The sequence below is a fragment of the Pungitius pungitius genome, chromosome 3, assembly GCF_949316345.1.
Source record: "Pungitius pungitius chromosome 3, fPunPun2.1, whole genome shotgun sequence".
In the NCBI taxonomy this organism is placed as follows: domain Eukaryota; kingdom Metazoa; phylum Chordata; class Actinopteri; order Perciformes; family Gasterosteidae; genus Pungitius; species Pungitius pungitius.
This window is the reverse complement of record NC_084902.1, coordinates 24,269,706-24,287,655: the sequence shown is the minus strand read 5'-3', so window position 1 is coordinate 24,287,655 and position 17,950 is coordinate 24,269,706. Positions and strand designations below refer to the sequence as shown.

The 17,950-nt window shown below is 46.0% G+C and overlaps 3 protein-coding genes across 3 annotated transcripts; 1 reads left to right on the top strand and 2 right to left on the bottom strand.

The window, feature by feature from the left end:
- Positions 1–355: 355 nt before the first annotated feature.
- Positions 356–5,755, bottom strand: trim25l (tripartite motif containing 25, like). Its single transcript, XM_037464750.2, has 16 exons — positions 4,577–5,755; positions 4,048–4,143; positions 3,701–3,934; positions 3,192–3,351; positions 3,070–3,102; positions 2,948–2,986; positions 2,816–2,857; positions 2,694–2,729; positions 2,556–2,603; positions 2,387–2,446; positions 1,991–2,173; positions 1,744–1,878; positions 1,571–1,606; positions 1,405–1,473; positions 1,221–1,286; positions 356–930 (listed from the first exon to the last, which is right to left on the bottom strand). The coding sequence occupies exons 1-16, from the start codon at positions 5,213–5,215 to the stop codon at positions 356–358; spliced, it is 2,451 nt and encodes an 816-aa protein (XP_037320647.2). The 5' UTR covers positions 5,216–5,755.
- Positions 5,756–5,885: 130 nt separating this feature from the next.
- nudt15 (nudix (nucleoside diphosphate linked moiety X)-type motif 15) lies at positions 5,886–7,644 on the top strand. The gene is made up of 3 exons (XM_037465686.2): positions 5,886–6,432; positions 7,040–7,236; positions 7,347–7,644. Exons 1-3 carry the CDS (start codon positions 6,284–6,286, stop codon positions 7,475–7,477), a joined length of 477 nt encoding a protein of 158 aa, XP_037321583.1. The 5' UTR covers positions 5,886–6,283; the 3' UTR covers positions 7,478–7,644.
- Positions 7,645–7,694: 50 nt separating this feature from the next.
- On the bottom strand, positions 7,695–11,595 carry cpo (carboxypeptidase O). The gene is made up of 9 exons (XM_037465426.2): positions 11,438–11,595; positions 11,251–11,290; positions 11,070–11,171; positions 10,883–10,987; positions 10,658–10,774; positions 10,212–10,305; positions 8,991–9,193; positions 8,343–8,427; positions 7,695–8,248 (listed from the first exon to the last, which is right to left on the bottom strand). Exons 1-9 carry the CDS (start codon positions 11,503–11,505, stop codon positions 7,983–7,985), a joined length of 1,080 nt encoding a protein of 359 aa, XP_037321323.2. The 5' UTR covers positions 11,506–11,595; the 3' UTR covers positions 7,695–7,982.
- Positions 11,596–17,950: the final 6,355 nt, after the last annotated feature.

Below are 17,950 nucleotides of genomic sequence, written 5' to 3'. Positions count from 1 at the left end.
TAAGCCCTCTTTTAAAAACAGGTAAAACATGTGACAAAGGTTTTGAAATTTAATTTTGTGAATTTAAAAAATGTAAGACATTGTTTAATCCATGCAGGCTGCAAAATTGTATTTTAATGCTATGATTGTCCTCCATCTGACCTACTGCTTGTGTATTCACATTCTCCCTCAAGCCCTAAAAACACCATCACTGCAATATTCTCACCAAACACCACATCCTGAGTTGGGAGAACCTCATTAGATTCACTTATGTGTGTCTGGTTTTAAAAATGTTACATTGAATTGCATCGCCTCCACTTAGTGATTTTATTAAACAAAGTAAGGATCCTCCGTCCCCCCCCCCCCCGCCCCCCCCTCACATGGGACAGATCTTGATGCTGTCGGTGCTGGAACTGAACTGTCCGAGGGCAAAGTCCAGGCCCACCCCGACCCCGCTGCCCACCGCGAAGGCGGCGTAGAGCGGCTGCGTGAAGTTGGCCTGAAAGCTGTGCAGGTGCGTCATGCTCTCTGCCACGCTGTAGAAGGCCAGCGTCCCCGTGGACATGTCCACGTAGAGGCCCAGGCGGGGCGAGTAGGTCACCGGGATATCCCGCTTCTCGTTGTCGTGCATGGCCGAGCAGCAGGTGTCCGACAGCTCCAGGGTCCACGACTGGGCGTTGTAGCCGAGCCCCGACCGGGCGTCCGAGCCCTTCCGGGCCATGGCGCCGTAGGCCACGCCCATGGAGGAGCCCCGGCCCCTCCACTCCACCTCCCAGTAGCAGCGCTGGGCGTGCAGCGGGCTCGCGCACATCACCTGGGTCCAGCCGTCGAAGCGCTGGGCTGCGTTGGGGTAGGGCTGTGCCGCTGCCTGCAGGGTGGCTTTGGTGTTGCCCTCGGTGAGGGCCAGCCGCCGGTGGGCGGTGTCCGCGTCGAGGGTCAAGGTCACCGAGTCTAGAGGGTTTTTGGTAGGCAATTAGTCACACAGTCTGGATAAGTCTTTCCTTTTTTTTTAAGCAGAACTGTGAAAAGTCTTGGTTTGGTTAGAAGGCCTGGAATTGGACTTGAGTTGGGACTGTTTTTTAGTAAAGAATATCAACCTTTGAGTGCACTTTCAAACACCTTCTGTAGTTATTTTTAAGGAATCTGTTTCCATCGCAATTTCTGCAAGCTCTTTGTTGTAAACATTAACAGCAACTGTTTATTCCCTGCATCTAAAAACGTATCGAAACGTAGCAACTCACACTGCAGGAACTCCTCTCTGGTCCTGGGCTCCGGGGCCTGGATGCTGTCCAGGTTGATCTCTCGCACTTGAAAAAAGGTTTTGTTTGTTGATTATTCATTCTTGTCCCGTTTGTTCTTGGTTGCAATGCATTGTTTTCACTCTCGTCTCTTTGTCTCAAAATGAGGAGGATTAAATGAACTCACGCGTGGGAAAAGCAGGAGCGTGCATCACCGAGGTGGGGGTGGGCAGGTCCAAGAACAGACCGGGGTTAACTGTCCAATGAGGAAAGAGTGTGGCATTAACATCGGGTCCATGTTCAAGTTATGAGCCGAAATAAATGAATCCAACATGTAAAGGCGGCCGTCTTACTTTGCGTTGGTGATTCAGATGGAGAAGCCATCGCCCCTGTTGGGTGTAAACGAGCCACACACTTAGACACAGATTCAACACACCATGTGACTACTGACATAGAGACATGTTCTGATCATTGGGGCCAATTCAGTCTGTACATACAAATGAGTCGAGGTACTTTTGGATCTTACATGGGTTTCCTCCGGCTGGCAGTGTGTTACCGGCTGGGGTAGCTGGGGTAGCCGGGGTGGCCGGGGTGGTGCCGCGCCGATGGGAGCGGAACAGGCTGCTGATGGACTGCATTCGACTGAAACTGGATCCTGAACCTGGGGAGGAGGAGGAGGAGGAGGAGGAGGAGAAAGGGGAATCGAAGAAAAGTCTGAGCATTTTGTTGTTGGCGGCAGTCAAGGGTTTTGTTTCGTCAAGAAAAAGGTCTACCTCCGGTTGGTGCTGGTGCTGGAGCGGGAATCGGGGTGGCCGCGATTGGAGTCTGGGTCGGGGCCACAGCGGGGACAGCCTGGACAGCCTGGCTCTGACTGGCCCTGCTCCAAAGAGACTGAGACTCTGCGCGTCCAGGAGTGGGGCTGGGGACGAGGCTCGGTCTGGGGTTGGTCTCCCTCACTGCTCGGAGGACAAGTTTGATCTCAGGGTTTATGACCAGTACCAGTTGATTAAAGCTCACTAAATCATTGGTGTATGGTAAGAATTTTTTAAAAATCAAAACTAAATACATACAGACATATGATACTTGGCCTTGTAATTCCTTATAAAAATGAATAACTTTATAAGGGGTTTTATGATCATTGTTTTAAAGCATTGTCATCAGGAACCCACCTGTCTCTCTCTCCCCTCTCTGCCTGTCTCGGGGTCTGGGTGAGCTTGTGGTTCCTCTGTCTGTTACAAGGAAGAAGCATATTTTACACACACACACACACACACACACACACACACACACACACACACACACACACACACACCTCCATTGTCGTTTTTTCTGTCTTACCTCGTGGACTGTCTCTGCTCCTCACGTCTTGACTCTTGAGGCCGATACCTGAATGACACGATGACAACATAGTGTTTAACAAGGAGCGCCCCCCACCCCCCCCTGTCCATTATATTGTCACACGTCAGCTGGCATCACCTCGTCTGTCTGCACTCCGCGGCTGCGCTCCAGCGGCTGAGAGACAAGACAGAAATCACGTATGTGTTTGGCATATTGACGTGGAGGAGGATGAGGTATAGACTCAGGGAGACAGGACGTACCTGCTGGGCGGCTGTTAGTGTTGCGAGAGGCCAGGCCAAACACTGTGGAAAGAAAAGGAGAAATTAGTCTTTATGAAATAAAAGTCTTTCAAGAGTTCTCTCCTGTTTATTTCAAATAACAAACAAACTCACATTTCAGAATCCCTCCCTTTGCCCCTCCGCTCCGGTTGGCTGTGTAAGACAAGGAGGAAGTTAAGCAATGAAGACTCGCTTGTGGTGCTCCATGGCGGTAAAAATAAATGCCTAAAACTCACAGTCCTTCAGTGTGAACAGGGTGGTGTCGTTGACTGGAAGAGAACAGACGAGATTACATGAAAGATCGTACAAGGAAAGGAGAAGAGAAGCGGGGGCGAAACGAGGCGAGACACGTGGTGACCTTGTTTGGTGATCTTGCTCAGCTCCTGGTTGCACAGGTCCTCCACGCGTTCCCGGAGGTCCAGGACGGCTTCCCGCACGGGCTCAAAGGAAGCGTCAGGGTTGGCCACCACGACGGGCAGGTCCCCCGACTCCAGGGGGCTGCACACGGCCTCGCAGGCCTGAGAGGAAACGCGGCATGTAGCACTTTAATTGTACTTATAATGGGGCTTTTGTACAGCAAGTTATTTGATGCAATTGCACTTTCTTGTTCTTCTGGGTTTGCATCCTTTGTGTGGTTGAAATGCCCCTATTGTAAGTCGCTTGGGATAAAAGCTTTAGCTAAATGACATGTAATGTAATGGCGGAATACAAAAACCAAATAACAAATTTATATACTCTATTTCTGATGCCGATACAAATAGTTTTAAATTAATGCAGAAGAAAAACCGAAATGTACGTATTTAAAAGGATTTGAATTTTCCGTTGTCCTAGTTTTCAACAAGTCAATGTTTCTAGCTTCCTGCCTACCTCCAGGTAGTGGATGTGGTCCTCACAGTGCACCAGGTCCCTCATCTCCGTCTCCCTCTTTTTCAGCTCCTTGATCTCGGCCTCCAGGTTATCGATGACCTCCTGGGCCTGTCCCATCTTCTCCATGCTGGCCTGGTCCAGCACCTCCTCCAGCAGCTCCTGCAGACGCTCCACCGAGTGCTGCAGTTCCACCAGCACTTGCTCCGTGTCGCCGTGCACCCTGTCTGCAGAACGCTGGGAGAGGGGAGGAGGAGGGGGAGGAAGAACATGAGGGGGTCAGATTTAACAATGAAAAGAGATGGGAAATACTTGTTTTGAGGTCACGAAAATCAGTGCTAGCAGCCGACCTTCATCCCCTCCATCATCTTCTTCATGTCCTTCAGCTCTTGCTGGCGGTCTTTCAGCCTCTGCTGAGTTTCAGTCTGCATCTCTGACAGCACTTTCTGCAGAAGGGCCACATGAGAATTCATCCATCTCAAGGAAGGAAAAAAAAAGCAGGATAGGAGGAAATGCCGTGTGTCACAGACAACACAAGAGCACGGTGCGTTATGATTGGACAGGAATGCAGTAAGGAATGTTCTCAGCCCGGCTGGAGACACAAAAGGAGAGAGGACGACACCCTCGAAAGACACAGAAACCCATCGCGCCGAACAATGGACAGCAGGTGGGGCGATGTACAGCACATAGTACTGTTACAGAGTACTACCTATACTACTCTATTCAAGCTGCTGAGATTTATTCAACTGTGTTCGATTAAATGAACTGGTTAAAATAATACACCACTTATTATGAATAATGAAGAAAGACATCACCGATCACAAACAAACAAGGGTTCCCCCAGGGAACTGATCCCGGCGCAGCGTCCCCTCCTCTCACCTGTTTCTCCAGCCGCTCGGCCTTGGTGGAGACGCACTCGTGGCCCTTGTGTTGGTTGCTGGTGCACAGCCAGCAGATGAACATCTTGCACTGGCGGCAGTAGAACTCCTGCAGGTACTTGTGCTGGGTGCAGATCTTCTCCGCCAGGTTGGCCGTGGGCGCAATCAGCTCGTGCGCCTTCAGGGCCTTCTTGGTGGAGTGGGGCTTCAGGTGGGCGGCGCAGTACGAGGTCATGCACGACAGGCAGCTCTTGACCGCCGCTCGGCGCTCCCCTTTGCACATGTCGCACGGGACCGCCGAAGAGGAGGAGGAGGAAGAGGAGGAGGACGTCTTCCTTTTGGGTCCGGCCGAGGAGCTGGCGCTCCGCATGGACTCACGCACGTCGGCCTTGTGGGCCCCTTTGCGGAGCTGCTCTACCGCCTCGGCCAGCATGGTGTTCCTGGCCAGGGAAGGCTTGGGGGAGAAGCTCTTTCGGCATTGGGGGCAGGTGTAGACCCCCGTGGGGTTGTCCTTGCTCCAGTAGTCCTTGATGCAGCCCATGCAGTAGCTGTGCCCGCAAGGGATTGTGACCGGATCATTGGGGAGGTCAAGACACACGGGGCAGTTAAACTGCTCCTCAGTCCACAACTTGCCGCTCATGCCGGCAGAGAGGATAAAGAGAAAATCGCAAGCAGAGCGGTGAAGAAAGACTGGTCTGGACTGATCGGAAGACTGTCGTGTCTCTCGGGGAGAGGAGGGAGAGGTTGAAAAGGGCGGGGCCAGAGCCACCGGGCAGGTCGAGCGGGGAAAACGGGTGCCGGTGGAAAACTGCTAAAGGTGTGTGAATGGGCCGAGCGTTTGACTGTAGTGTATTCATTCTGATATGATTTTTTTTAATTTTACTAACCATATACAAACATACTACTACGACAATGTTGAAGTAATTTGTCCACTTCAGTAAAAGTACAGAATAATGAATATGTGTGATATGTTCTTTAGATGGTAAGTGTAATAGGAATATGAGTTTCCCTCTGCGTTCCTTTTAGTTGATGAGATCAGCAGATGATGAGCTAGATTGACAGTTGAAATGTGTGAAATTTGGCTTAACTATTAGACTTTACTGTAAATAAAGTGGAACGCTTCCTCCTCCACCTCCTTTCTAAGAAAAGGCTCTATATCAAAATCAAGAGAGATAAAAGCATTGATTGCAACTGACTCATCAGATAATAGCCATCATAATAGTCTCTATAAAGTCTATACAGTGACATACAATGGACACATCTTGTCACTAGGTGGCAGTGTTACACCTTTGTTTGTTGGCAGAAGCTGGGGCTTTAAAACGTGATTATAGTCCATTAAATGAATAAATAACCAGTAATAGAGGCGATGGCTTCAGGGAGGTCACGCTACGGACGAGCTCTGTAGCCAAAGAGTGTTTAACACGTCAAAGAATACATCTTTTACGCAGGCAATAAATAGTCAGCTAATAAGAATGACTGATTCGGCATTTTGTAGTAATTTATACAGCGCTATATTGTTGCCACCATACAAGGCTGAACGAAGGACTAAATTAGGGTTCCAAAGTAAAAACAACAAGAGAGTCTACCCTACAATTTTTTTTAAAGCGAGGACGGAAGTAACTCGAAAGGAAACCTCTTGCCACTAGCTACTCCTCCGTATAGCAACGATCATTTTAAGCTAACTTTGTGTTATTTATGAGTCGAACCGATGTCAGATAAAACCGTGAAACGTCCAGGAGTTGGGGTCGGGGTGTTGGTGACAGACTCGGCCCACCCGGGCTGTGTTCTCGTGGGGAAACGGAGGAGCCCGATGGGCTACGGGACGTACCAGCTCCCCGGGGGCCACTTGGAGTTCGGGTACGTGGCTTGGACAGCTAACGTTACAGTGGTTAGCTAACTCGGCTACCCCCATTCATAAGTATGAGACGACGTAGTGACGTTGGCTGTGTGACGTCGTCAAACACCCATTTCTGTTGTATTAAAAAATAAACATTACGGCTTCCGCTAGGTTACGTTTGTTTGGTACTAACAGGGATTTTTACAATCAAATAAAAATAATTTAAACCAGTTTTCGATGGGCCGAAATCCCCCAAGCGGTTCAGTGGAAATAAACACATGTTGAATTTGCATTTTAGCACGTGTTTGCTCAATAAGTTTGAATGAATATTAATTCTCAATTTTTTGAAGCTAATGTGGTTTGACGTGGGGAGCCTTGGTAATCAGTGGGGGATGTCTATATGTTAAAAGCATGTTAATTCTGCTCAGCACTCAACTCATGTCTTTCACCCTGAACTGTTTGTTATCATGTTATTCTTGTCATAATGCAAATTAGCTAAAGCTATAATCTTGTTGAGTGCATCAAATTGTGACATTCATGTTTGAACTGCACATGGTGAAGTTTACTTCACAAGCATCGCGATGACTTCCAGTGGATGTCACAAACTCATTTCTGTTTCATTGAAAGAGAGTCATGGGAGCAGTGTGCTCAGAGAGAGGTGCTGGAGGAAGCTGGGGTGAGCTTGGTGGACGTCCGCTTCGCCTCGGTGGTGAACTCCATCAGAGTGGAGGAGCAGTACCACTACGTCACCATAATCATGCAGGGAGAACTGGACCGGAAGCAGTCGGGAGAGCCCGAGAACCTGGAGCCGGAGAAGAATGAGGGTATGTGATGTGGGACTACCATTGTTCACCAGTTTTAATTTGAGAAAATGAATGATCTCCCACCCCCTCCTCACCCTCCTAAGCAGTGTGCACGGTTCTCTCTGTCTCAGGTTGGACGTGGACGCTCTGGGACCGGTTCCCTCCAGAGGAGCAGCTCTTTTTGCCACTTGCAGGTCTGAGGCAGCAAGGCTTCCAGCCGTTCAGGAACCCAGCGGCAAGCGGCGCCGAATCTCAGCTTTAAGGCAGTCTCTTAACACTGTGAAGCATTTATCCTTCCCTAAAGGATCACACAGATAGACATATGTGAACTTTCCTCAAACATTGTGTTTGTCTTATGCTACATACTGTATTATTTGTCATATTCTGTCAGATTTGAAGCAAACAATGACAAATAAAATGCAAATGCGATGAGGGAATGGGCCGGCTGTTGAAAGTATGAAAGCAAGGGCACATATTTTAATTGTTTTTTGGGACAACATATGCTTTAAATATTTTAGGATATTCAATGAAATAAAAATAGACTTGGGAATGATTTACAAACAGACACTTTGCAACATTTATTATGGCTTTATTATTATCCACCAAAAGATACATTTACACACTGATCATACTCTATTGATCATCCTTCCCTAAAAGTCAAAAAACCACAAGCAAACAGTTTCTTACAGTAACATAAAAACTGGATACTAGTGGCAGATACACAGGATGGCTAGAACGGAACGCACTACAGGTCAATTTGTTCCTCCTCACAGCAGGGAGTTGCCGGTGACGCCGACTGCTAACAGCATGATCGACAGGGTTGCGGCAGCGGTCGCTACGGCACCACTAAAGGTCTTGTCGTGGGCGTAGGTGATGATGTGCAGTGCTCCGCTGTAGGCCTCCTCGCACGCCGGCCGGATCTCATCCTCGGGCAGCTCAAAGCCGAAGGTCCCATTGTCCCTTAGCTCGAAGGTGAAGGAGAAGGGGATCTCCTGCATGCGAGCCCAGTCTCTCGATGAGCCAGAGTTGGGGTCTGTGGAAAATAGAAATGATAGAAATAACGTTTTACTGTCCCGTCCCCCTGGCAACGCTGCTCAAACAGGCACGGGAGGACCGGCATGACTTACACAGCACATCCGGTGAGGTTCCGACCCTGTAGTTCATCCCGTGGACCTTCCTGATGGCGTCTGCTGCACCCAAACCCACCTCCATCTGAGGAACCAGATGTTTGCTTTCATCATACACTCCTTGAAAGCATATAAGTACCTTAATGCTGCAGGTTTTTACTAGTATTGAGGGAAGTGTATTCAGTCAAAATGATGGAAAAACCCTACTGGAAGACATTCAGATATTCAGCCAATTTCTTTTTTCATTTTTTGTCAAAAAATAATGGGATTTTTGGTACTGAGGTTTTTTTTTTAACTGATATTTCATCCACTTACATAAAAGACCCAGCAGGATGTTCTGGCATCAATTCAAGTGTGTAACACTGGAAAACCTTGCCTCATCCTCCACAAGAGGCTGACATGACTCTACAAAACTTTATGCAATGCACCATTCTAATGTTCTGTACATATTTAACCCCAAACTCTGAGTACCAAAGTGTTTGTAACAGGCTGTCCAACCTTAACTGCTCAATTTCTATGGCAGCATGCAGAGTATTCCTCTTTATTATTATGTAGAAACTTTGTTTTTTTTGCATCCTGACTTGAAAGGTCAAATATTACATGTGTGCTCATAATGTGTCAAAGCGTGCGTGGGTGTGCTTGGAGTACCATCTCTTGGTAGTTGGAGGCGGTGAAGTTGGGGTGTCCGTATGGAAGCAGGAGCAGCTGGCCGTAGGAGTGGATGGTGAGGAAACACAGGAACTCTTGCGGTCGGGTGCCCACAAAATAAGTGACGGCCTGTGCCTCGGGCTCAGACACCGGTTGGCTCCCGCAGTAGATTTCGGAGGAGCAGTTGACCGACACCCCGACCGCTGTGAGCGCAGCCGAAGAAGAAAGGGAAATAATCACAATCAAATGAAGAAGTGACAAAGCTTCTTGCAGCTTTTTACACAATTAAATCTTAGAAATCCACCTGAACAACATCAATTTAATATCTGCAAACATCACCTGTTGGTCTAATTTGTATGTGGTAGGTCCAATAAAAAATGTGATGTAATTGTGTGCCTTGTCTCTTTGTACTTTGATCGTCGATGTAAGAGAGTCCTTTTGGTTTGTCTTGCTTCTTGGTCCCTGTTTGCCACTAGGTATTCAATAGTTTAGTTGAAATAAAGTTTATTTTTTTTAATCGAATTTCACTCCTCGTGTCAATCTGTCTGAGTCCTCCTGTTCGTGAACGATGGTAAGAAAACATAAAATCCAGAAAAAAGATTTTCCTGTATTTTAAATACAAAATATATGTATTGTATTTTGTTACATTTTCTGGCACTAGTATTTTGAGTCAGTTTAATGTTATAGTCATGACATTAAATTGGCACATTCAGTTTTTTAGCTATTATTTTGGTCACTAATACTTTGCACAGAACAACGATGTCACGCAGCAAAATAGAGCAATACAATATATTTTCTGAACATAGCGGCGTCAACCAATCATATTACGAGGAACAAGGATGAGAACCATGAGAAAGACAGAGAAAAGCAAATCCATTCCCTCCTTCACAGTAAAAGCCCTATATATAATTTGCATGTAGGTATTTCATATTTTCTTGCCATTTATTGGTCACCCCATCCTCAAAAACACTTCTAATCAGAGAAATAATCCGTGTTAAGTACAAGGATTTTGAGAGCTGTAGATATTTACGGAATTGTGTTGCATTGTGGGAATTGTATGAGCTAACCTTTTTTGTCTCAAGTACCTTTAATCAAATGTGTGCATGGATGACACTGTTTTAGTGAAATCTGGGGGAAACAAAGCGCAGGTGTCCGACAAACTTCATTTTTATTAAAGCAAAAGGATGCATGAATAAGGAGATGGAAAAAAACAAGACTTACTGCCCCAGTTAGCGTCAAAGTTGCGGTTGAGATCGACGCCGGTGCAGCTGTTGCCCAAAGGTCCCGGTGACCTGTTCTTCCTCCACAGACGAGTCTACAGGTAAAAAAGAGCAATTGGTTACATCAGCTGGTTTTACTACCTCTATCAATTTAGTGGGACATCAAATGGCCACTCAAACATACTTTAGTGCGGCCTTGGATCGCTCTTTGGTATCATTTTTCAATCCATCTTATTTTGAAAATGAGATGATTTTCAACATGGGTCACACTGAGCACCTGAAATCAATTTATTCCCTGATTGAATCGGGACTCGCTGTGGCTAAACCGCCGTCTCTTTAATAGAGCGTCTTTGCCCCATATCCTGCTCATCTGTGGCCTGAGAGCCGGAGTTCAGAGCAACCCTCCAAAAGAAATTGGATTAGAATCGTTCGAGCGTGAGCACCGACCGCGTTGTTCTCCCAGGTGTAGATGTAGCCGTCGATGTTGAGAACTGGGGTGACGTAGAAGTCCATGTTTTTCAGCATTTCTTGCATTTTTAAGTCCGTTTTGTGGGCTTTCAGGATCTGATTTGAGGTGGGGAAACACAAAAGTTCCTCATTACAGCTTAATAAAAGCATTGTCTTTTGCGTATGACAGAAATTTTAATTTTTTAATGATCACATAACTCATACCTGACTGACAAAGTACTGACAGAAGGCCGGGGCGATCCACTCCCTGGCATGAATACCACAGTCCATCCAGATGGCTTTCTTTTTCTCCCCAGTATTCAGACCAATCTTAACGACACATTCGCAAAGCTTCTTCTTTAGCTGCCACACAACACATTTCTGATCTGATCTGAGTCCAAAGGCGGCCGACCTTGAGCAAGCGGATGGTCCTCTTCTCGTACGTCTGTCCGTATTTCATCACGGTGACAACACCAGGGTGATCCATTGCAACCTGGTCCATCCATTGGGAGATCTGCAGGGGGGAATGCAGGCGTTACACCTCAGAAGTGAGGATGGGGATTTCAGGGAAGTGTGCAAGAGCAGCGACTCACCTCGAGCATGGGATGATATTTGTAGTAGTCGTACTCGGCTCTGTTTCGCACAGGGAAACATTATGTGAGAAGTAGTGGTGGAAGTGCGTCCACCAACTCGTTGCATGTTTTATTCCTACAAAATGCTGTAAGGGACATTTCCACAACCTTCCGTCAGTCACAAAATGGAACGCTGAATGGAACTCACCTTTCTGTCACGCCGCCGCTCGTCGCCGAGAGCAGCGTCACAAGGCTAAGCAGCGCGGGCCAAAGCATCGTCTCTTTATGAACGTAAACTCCTCGCTTGACAGTTCTGATCTCAGGGAAGGTAACATTTATAGCAGACGTCCATCAGATTAGGACACACCTTTGCCCGAGCCATAAAGCATCCTACAATCTATCTCTGTTGGTGGTTACTTATTGATCTGAGACTCCTCCTTTATTCTGGAAATCTTTTTTTCCTCTATTATTTGCGGTTGCTAAATATTATCCAAGGTCAGAAGGTTTGCAAATTCCTAAAGCAATATAGACAGAGACATTTTCCTTCCCCTGTGACTTTGTGCGTTTCGATACTGCTCACTTGTCATTGCGTTCACTCCAGCTCACTCTTTTCACAGGTTTGAAATGGGGGGAATGTTTGCGGTAAACAAATCAGAGTGGGTGATGTTTCGTTCCGGCTGTCAAAAAACAGCAAAGCTCATAAGGAATAACAGATGAACTCACTTGATACGTTGTGGAGGTCATAAGCAAATGTTCCCTACTGCCTCTCTGGAAACCTGAAGTAATAAAACTTTTTGAGGGTAATAGCATTGTTTCCAAAACAAGAAAATAAGAGGGAAATTATTAGATAAGCTCCATTAATTCAAAGACATGAAAGAAAAAATAATGACCCTCGGCTGATCAAAGGTCCACCAGTATTGCCTCATAAATATTTTAGCGCTGCACATGTTCAACAAAGGGGCCCCAGTTTAGGTCAATATAATGAGGATATTAGTGATTATCTGCTCTTGGACATTTTAGTCATCATTAAATAAATGGTTCTTTTTTATTAGTGTTAATGGCAATTTTAAGTTTCATTACCAAATAGCTGTAATTGGTGTTAGGTGAAAATCTAGCTACACGTGCTAATTTAGACAGTAAACATTACACGTTTAGCACGTTTAGCACGTTAGTATAGCATCCATAGCATGTATTTAGTTTAGCATGTGTGCTAAGCATCAACATGTTAGCATTAGAATGCACACTAATATACAATTAAAAAGCTACCATGCAAACACAAAGCTAAATGGTAAACTTTGTTTCCAATATGTTAGCTTCCCACTGTATCCATGCTAGCATGTTGACACACTAAGGGTATGAGCTAAATATATAACACGTTGTGTAACACTGTACACATTTACATGCTGAACCACATGTCAAACACTAGGCCTCCGAAAGATCGACATGTTTGCACGGTCACTGTAAACAACCTAGCAGGATAACACGCTAAGGATTGTCACTGCACGCAGGCCTGTAGACTCTTAACTAAACTTTTATTTGATGCTAAACATGATTCCATTTTTACATTTATGGCTTAACCGTGGGATGTTAATGGGATTATAGTTAATTATTAATAACCACCACTGCTAAAGTAATCATATCCTGTGGTGGTAATATAAGGTTATTTTCGGGTAAGTGTTATCTAGTTCCCCATTTCTCATTCCACCTCCTCAATCAGTCGCCCGACATATCAGCAAATGTGATTCAGAGCAATAATAGTGCTTTTGTCATTTAATAACACACAGAAATGTATCTATTACATACTTGGGGCTGTGCTCAGGTGGACTGCATGACATTTTAGGGTCAGTCTATTCCCGTTTTTCATTTTGAGAACAACAAGCAACAATGTGCCTGCTGAAGAGTTCTCGGTGAGGTCTTCTCATCCTCCTATTTGGATTTAGTTTTGATGCTCTTCTACATATTGTTTTTTTTCCCAGCTATGGTTGCTACCGCTGTTCAAGTAGACTGCCTCCAGTTATTGTAATGATTGTTGATAAGCTTCTGTTGCTGCTGTAAAAAAGTCACGTTGTTTGCCATATTCTCCTCCGTAGCATGGGTAAATGGACGTCTGTAAATCAGCAGCAATTTTTTATTAGATGAATAGATCTTATTTTTCCATTGCTGCACCGCAATAAAGCCTTCAGACCTTTAGTAATAAGCACTGAAGCTTGTGCTGAGCCGGCTGGATTCTGGAGTGCAGGCAAGAAATTTAATGAAAAATATCATATTGAGAATTCAGTCTGGGAAAATGAAGCCAAAACAACAATGTTTCTTTCCTTAAAGACACGGACACGTTTGGTTAGAAAATGCCACTGGTCTGCTTTGTTAAAAATCTGACTGAGGGCCATTGTAGGATTCGTTAATATTGTCTCACCAGCAGATGTCAGTGCGATGCTGAGTTTCGGTCAAATCTAGCTTAAGATAATCAGAGACATCCAGAGTACAATGGGAGTTATACTCTAAAACGCAGACAATGTGAGAAAATAACCTTCAGTTGTCAATACGCAGTAAGTGCATGTTGTCAACCATTCAATTATTTTGCCCAAGTGTGCAGTCTTTGCTTTGCTCAGAGCTCTGTCTGTCCGTCCACCATCTCCGTGGTTACGTCTCTGACATGGTCACTGCGCCTCAGCAGCTCCGGTCGTTGTTCCCACTCCTTTGCTGACATGTGCATCTCGTCTATTTATGAACTACTCATGAGATGCGGTGACAAGACCTGTCTCAGCTTCGGGGCAGTGTGCACAAACTGGTAGGGGGGGGGGGGGGGGGGGTGGGGGAGTGCAGGGGGGGTTGGCTTCAAAGCGCACATCATGGGCTTCTCCTTCATAATGATGGATGAAAGCGCTAATGCTTTAAGATGAAAGAGGCGGGCCGCTCGGCTGCACTCAGAAACAAGCTCGCAGCGAGTCGTTAAGGCCGCCGATAGCACCTTGAATTTTGAATTAAGAGATGAGACGTTTCTCCTTAGATATCAGTTTGCGACTTGTGCTATGTGCTCAACGGTGGCGTACAACGTTGCATACTAATACACTCAAACTGTGAGCAGATTTTGTACAACAGAGGCGATATGGAATAGTATCTGTTATAGATATCCCACAATGCAATGCAGTAGTATCAACAACGCTGCTGACAATGGTAGTTTGACTGCAACGTCAAAAACGCTTTTAAAGTATAAACAGCTTTTACAGTTCAGCTCACACTTCCTCCTTCCGTCACATGAGGTTGGCACTGGTTACCACGGTTACGCGTCTTAAACCAGCAAGCAGCCTCCCGGGAGGTGACCTGTGATCGTGCAGTAAACCCACCACTGTTGTGTTGTTCACACAAAAAGTGTAACTTCAAACACAACTGTTCTCTTCTACTTACAATGTATGACTTATTTCACCAAACATTGCATCACATAACATTTTTCATTCAACCTTCACAGTTTTATATTTTAGCGCTGGTCTCACTGTTTCATGAGGTGCAGTTGACTTGGGGAGCGCTCGCTGCGGGAGAAGAGCTGCGCAAACATAGAGTCAAGGGTCACCAGGAACCTTTTGTTTAGGGGCGCGTGGCGCAGAGGGTTCATTTGGGTGAAGTGTCCGTTGATGCTGTGTGTACGTCTGAATAAGAGTGTTTGTCATTAAATGTATACACTCACCGGCCACTTTATTAGGTACCCCATGCAAGTAACGGGTTGGACCCCCTTTTGCCTTCAGAACTGCCTCAATTCTTCGTGGCATAGATTCAACAAGGTGCTGGAAGCATTCCTCAGGGAGTTTGGTCCATATTGACATGATGGCATCACACAGTTGCCGCAGATTTGTCGGCTGCACATCCATGATGCGAATCTCCCGTTCCACCACATCCCAAAGATGCTCTATTGGATTGAGATCTGGTGATTGTGGAGGCCATTTGAGTAGAGCGAACTCATTGTCATGTTCAAGAAACCAGTCTGAGATGATTCCAGCTTTATGACATGGCGCATTATCCTGCTGAAAGTAGCCATCAGAAGTTGGGTACATTGTGGTCATAAAGGGATGGACATGGTCAGCAACAATACTCAGGTAGGCTGTGGCGTTGCAACGATGCTCAATTGGTACCAAGGGGCCCAAAGAGTGCCAAGAAAATATTCCCCACACCATGACACCACCACCACCAGCCTGAACCGTTGATACAAGGCAGGATGGATCCATGCTTTCATGTTGTAGACGCCAAATTCTGACCCTACCATCAGAATGTCGCAGCAGAAATCGAGACTCATCAGACCAGGCAACGTTTTTCCAATCTTCTATTGTCCAATTTCGATGAGCTTGTGCAAATTGTAGCCTCAGTTTCCTGTTCTTAGCTGAAAGGAGTGGCACCCGGTGTGGTCTTCTGCTGCTGTAGCCCATCTGCCTCAAAGTTCGACGTACTGTGCGTTCAGAGATGCTCTTATGCCCACCTTGGTTGTAACGGGTGGTTATTTGAGTCACTGTTGCCCTTCTATCAGCTCGAACCAGTCTGGCCATTCTCCTCTGACCTCTGGCATCAACAAGGCATTTCCGCCCACAGAACTGCCGTTCACTGGATGTTTTTTCTTTTTCGGACCATTCTCTGTAAACCCTAGAGATGGTTGTGCGTGAAAATCCCAGTAGATTAGCAGTTTCTGAAATACTCAGACCAGCCCTTCTGGCACCAACAATCATGCCACGTTCAAAGTCACTCAAATCACCTTTCTTCCCCATACTGATGCTCGGTTTGAACTGCAGGAGATTGTCTTGACAATGTCTTCATGCCTAGATGCACTGAGTTGCCGCCATGTGATTGGCTGCTTAGAAATTAAGTGTTAACGAGCAGTTGGACAGGTGTACCTAATAAAGTGGCCGGTGAGTGTAGATCCATACTTAAAGGAGAAACGTATGGTTGTGTTTGGTGTTCTCGGTTAACTCTGAGCAAGAAAGCAAATAGGTGCAGCCCAAATGTCCGACTTTCGCTGAATCAACAGTGAGAAAGGACTGTTGGAGGGCTGCCAGCGAGGGAAAACCTGCTAGGCTCAATCAGAAACGTAAAGGTGACACTTGGAGTTAATTAGGGAGCTTTAAAAGTGCCGGAATGCAATCATTTTTTAACCTTTGGACAGACCCAGGCGGCCTTTTCCCCCATCCTTCTTTTACGTGTGCCAATTACATCGAAGGATTAGGAAAATAGTATCCTTGGGTGAACAAAGAAGGTTTTTTTTTCATGTCAAAGACACACAACTAAGGTCAAGGACTCCGACTGAGGTGGTTTTCTTTTGCCATATGGGAAAGTTCAACAACACATCTGTCTGGGGAGATAAAAGCTCGGTGATAATGAGACACCTGATTACAGTGGTGATTAGAGTGGCTGAATGGAACAGGGTGGTTTCAAATAGTTTTACAGTTTAAGTAATTAAAGGGTTAACATCAAAGTTAATTATAGTTCTTGGTGTCTCTGTGAAGCTTCCACACTGGAGTTACAGTAACTATAATGAAAATCTAAAATCGGCAGGTCAGGGATTGAAAAATGTGTGAATGACTGACCTGCCGATTTCAATAAAGACAACTTTACACTCAATGATCCACTCACACAATGACGACGCAGCCATCAGGAGTTCAGTGTCTTGGCCGAGGATATTTCAACATGGAGCGGAGGAGGCGGGTAACTGTCGCTGCAAAAAGAATTCAGGAATCAGGAAACATTTATCACCAAAATATGTCAGACATACAAGGAATTTGACTTGGCAGTTGGCGCATAACAGCAGAACAGTTGGACAACAAGACAACATGACAACATAGTGGAAGTGAAGAGGAATAAAATAAAATATATTGCTATAGGTTAGTAAATAAGGCTATGGGTTAGTTTAAAAATAAGGGAAAAGTGCACCATCATCGTCTTTGGAAGGTTGAATTTCTTCAGCTGCCTCAGGGAGAACATCCTCTGCTGAGCCTTCTTGGTGATGAAGCTGATGTTCAGCTGCCACTTGAGGTCCTGGGTGATGATGGAGCCCAGGAAACGGGAGGAATGCACAGTGGTGACGAGGGAGTCACATGCGGTGATGCGTTCTCCCTAAAATCTACAGCCATCTCCACTGTCTTCAGGGCGTTGAGCTCCAGGTTGTTCTGGCTGCACCACGTCACCAGGTGGTCAGACTCCCACCTCTGAACTACTGCCTTGTCCTTTGAGGGCCATTAAGAGGGCAATTCCACTCCTATTAAAAGTTCACATTTGTTATTTATGGGGCCCCAGGTAACTCACAATCATGCACCATTCCGCTGCAGATGCAGTGAGCATTGAAAGTCGAGCCGTTTGTAGCTTGAGGAAAGATGGGTTTAAGTTCATGTCCTGGGGCAGTGGTGGCGTTTTTTGTAAATAGGCTCTCCGACGTTCCCTTCTTATGCAAATCAGAAGCTTTAGTGCTCTGCCTGAGCTGCTTTTTTTGCTTCAGCGCGCTCTTCCACAAAAATGTTCAGGTCCACTGGAAAATAGAAACGCCAACGAATGCAGCGGGACGTTCAGAAACCCGAGAGCATCAGACATGCTGGTCATGACCTGCATGTAGACGCAGTGAAAATCAATGTCGACCAACATCAGAGGCTCCAGAGAACGCGGCAGAGAGCGACTTTTGGCTTTTAATAAGCTGTTATCTCGAAAAAATACGTTACTTTACAACACCAGGACATGTTGGCAATGGCTGAAG

Coding starts and splice junctions, on each gene's coding strand:
- trim25l (XM_037464750.2), bottom strand. CDS start 5,215: ATGAGCGGCAAGTTGTGGACTGAGGAGCAGTTTAACTGCCCCGTGTGT. Junction 3,935..4,047: donor AGATGATGGAGGGGATGAAG/GTCGGCTGCTAG, acceptor CCCCTCTCCCAG/CGTTCTGCAGACAGGGTGCA. Junction 1,607..1,743: donor GCCAGCCGGAGGAAACCCAT/GTAAGATCCAAA, acceptor TACACCCAACAG/GGGCGATGGCTTCTCCATCT.
- cpo (XM_037465426.2), bottom strand. CDS start 11,505: ATGCTTTGGCCCGCGCTGCTTAGCCTTGTGACGCTGCTCTCGGCGACG. Junction 11,291..11,437: donor AGCGGCGGCGTGACAGAAAG/GTGAGTTCCATT, acceptor TGTGCGAAACAG/AGCCGAGTACGACTACTACA. Junction 8,249..8,342: donor AACCTCACCGGATGTGCTGT/GTAAGTCATGCC, acceptor TATTTTCCACAG/ACCCCAACTCTGGCTCATCG.
- nudt15 (XM_037465686.2), top strand. CDS start 6,284: ATGTCAGATAAAACCGTGAAACGTCCAGGAGTTGGGGTCGGGGTGTTG. Junction 6,433..7,039: donor GGGGGCCACTTGGAGTTCGG/GTACGTGGCTTG, acceptor TTTCATTGAAAG/AGAGTCATGGGAGCAGTGTG. Junction 7,237..7,346: donor GGAGCCGGAGAAGAATGAGG/GTATGTGATGTG, acceptor TCTCTGTCTCAG/GTTGGACGTGGACGCTCTGG.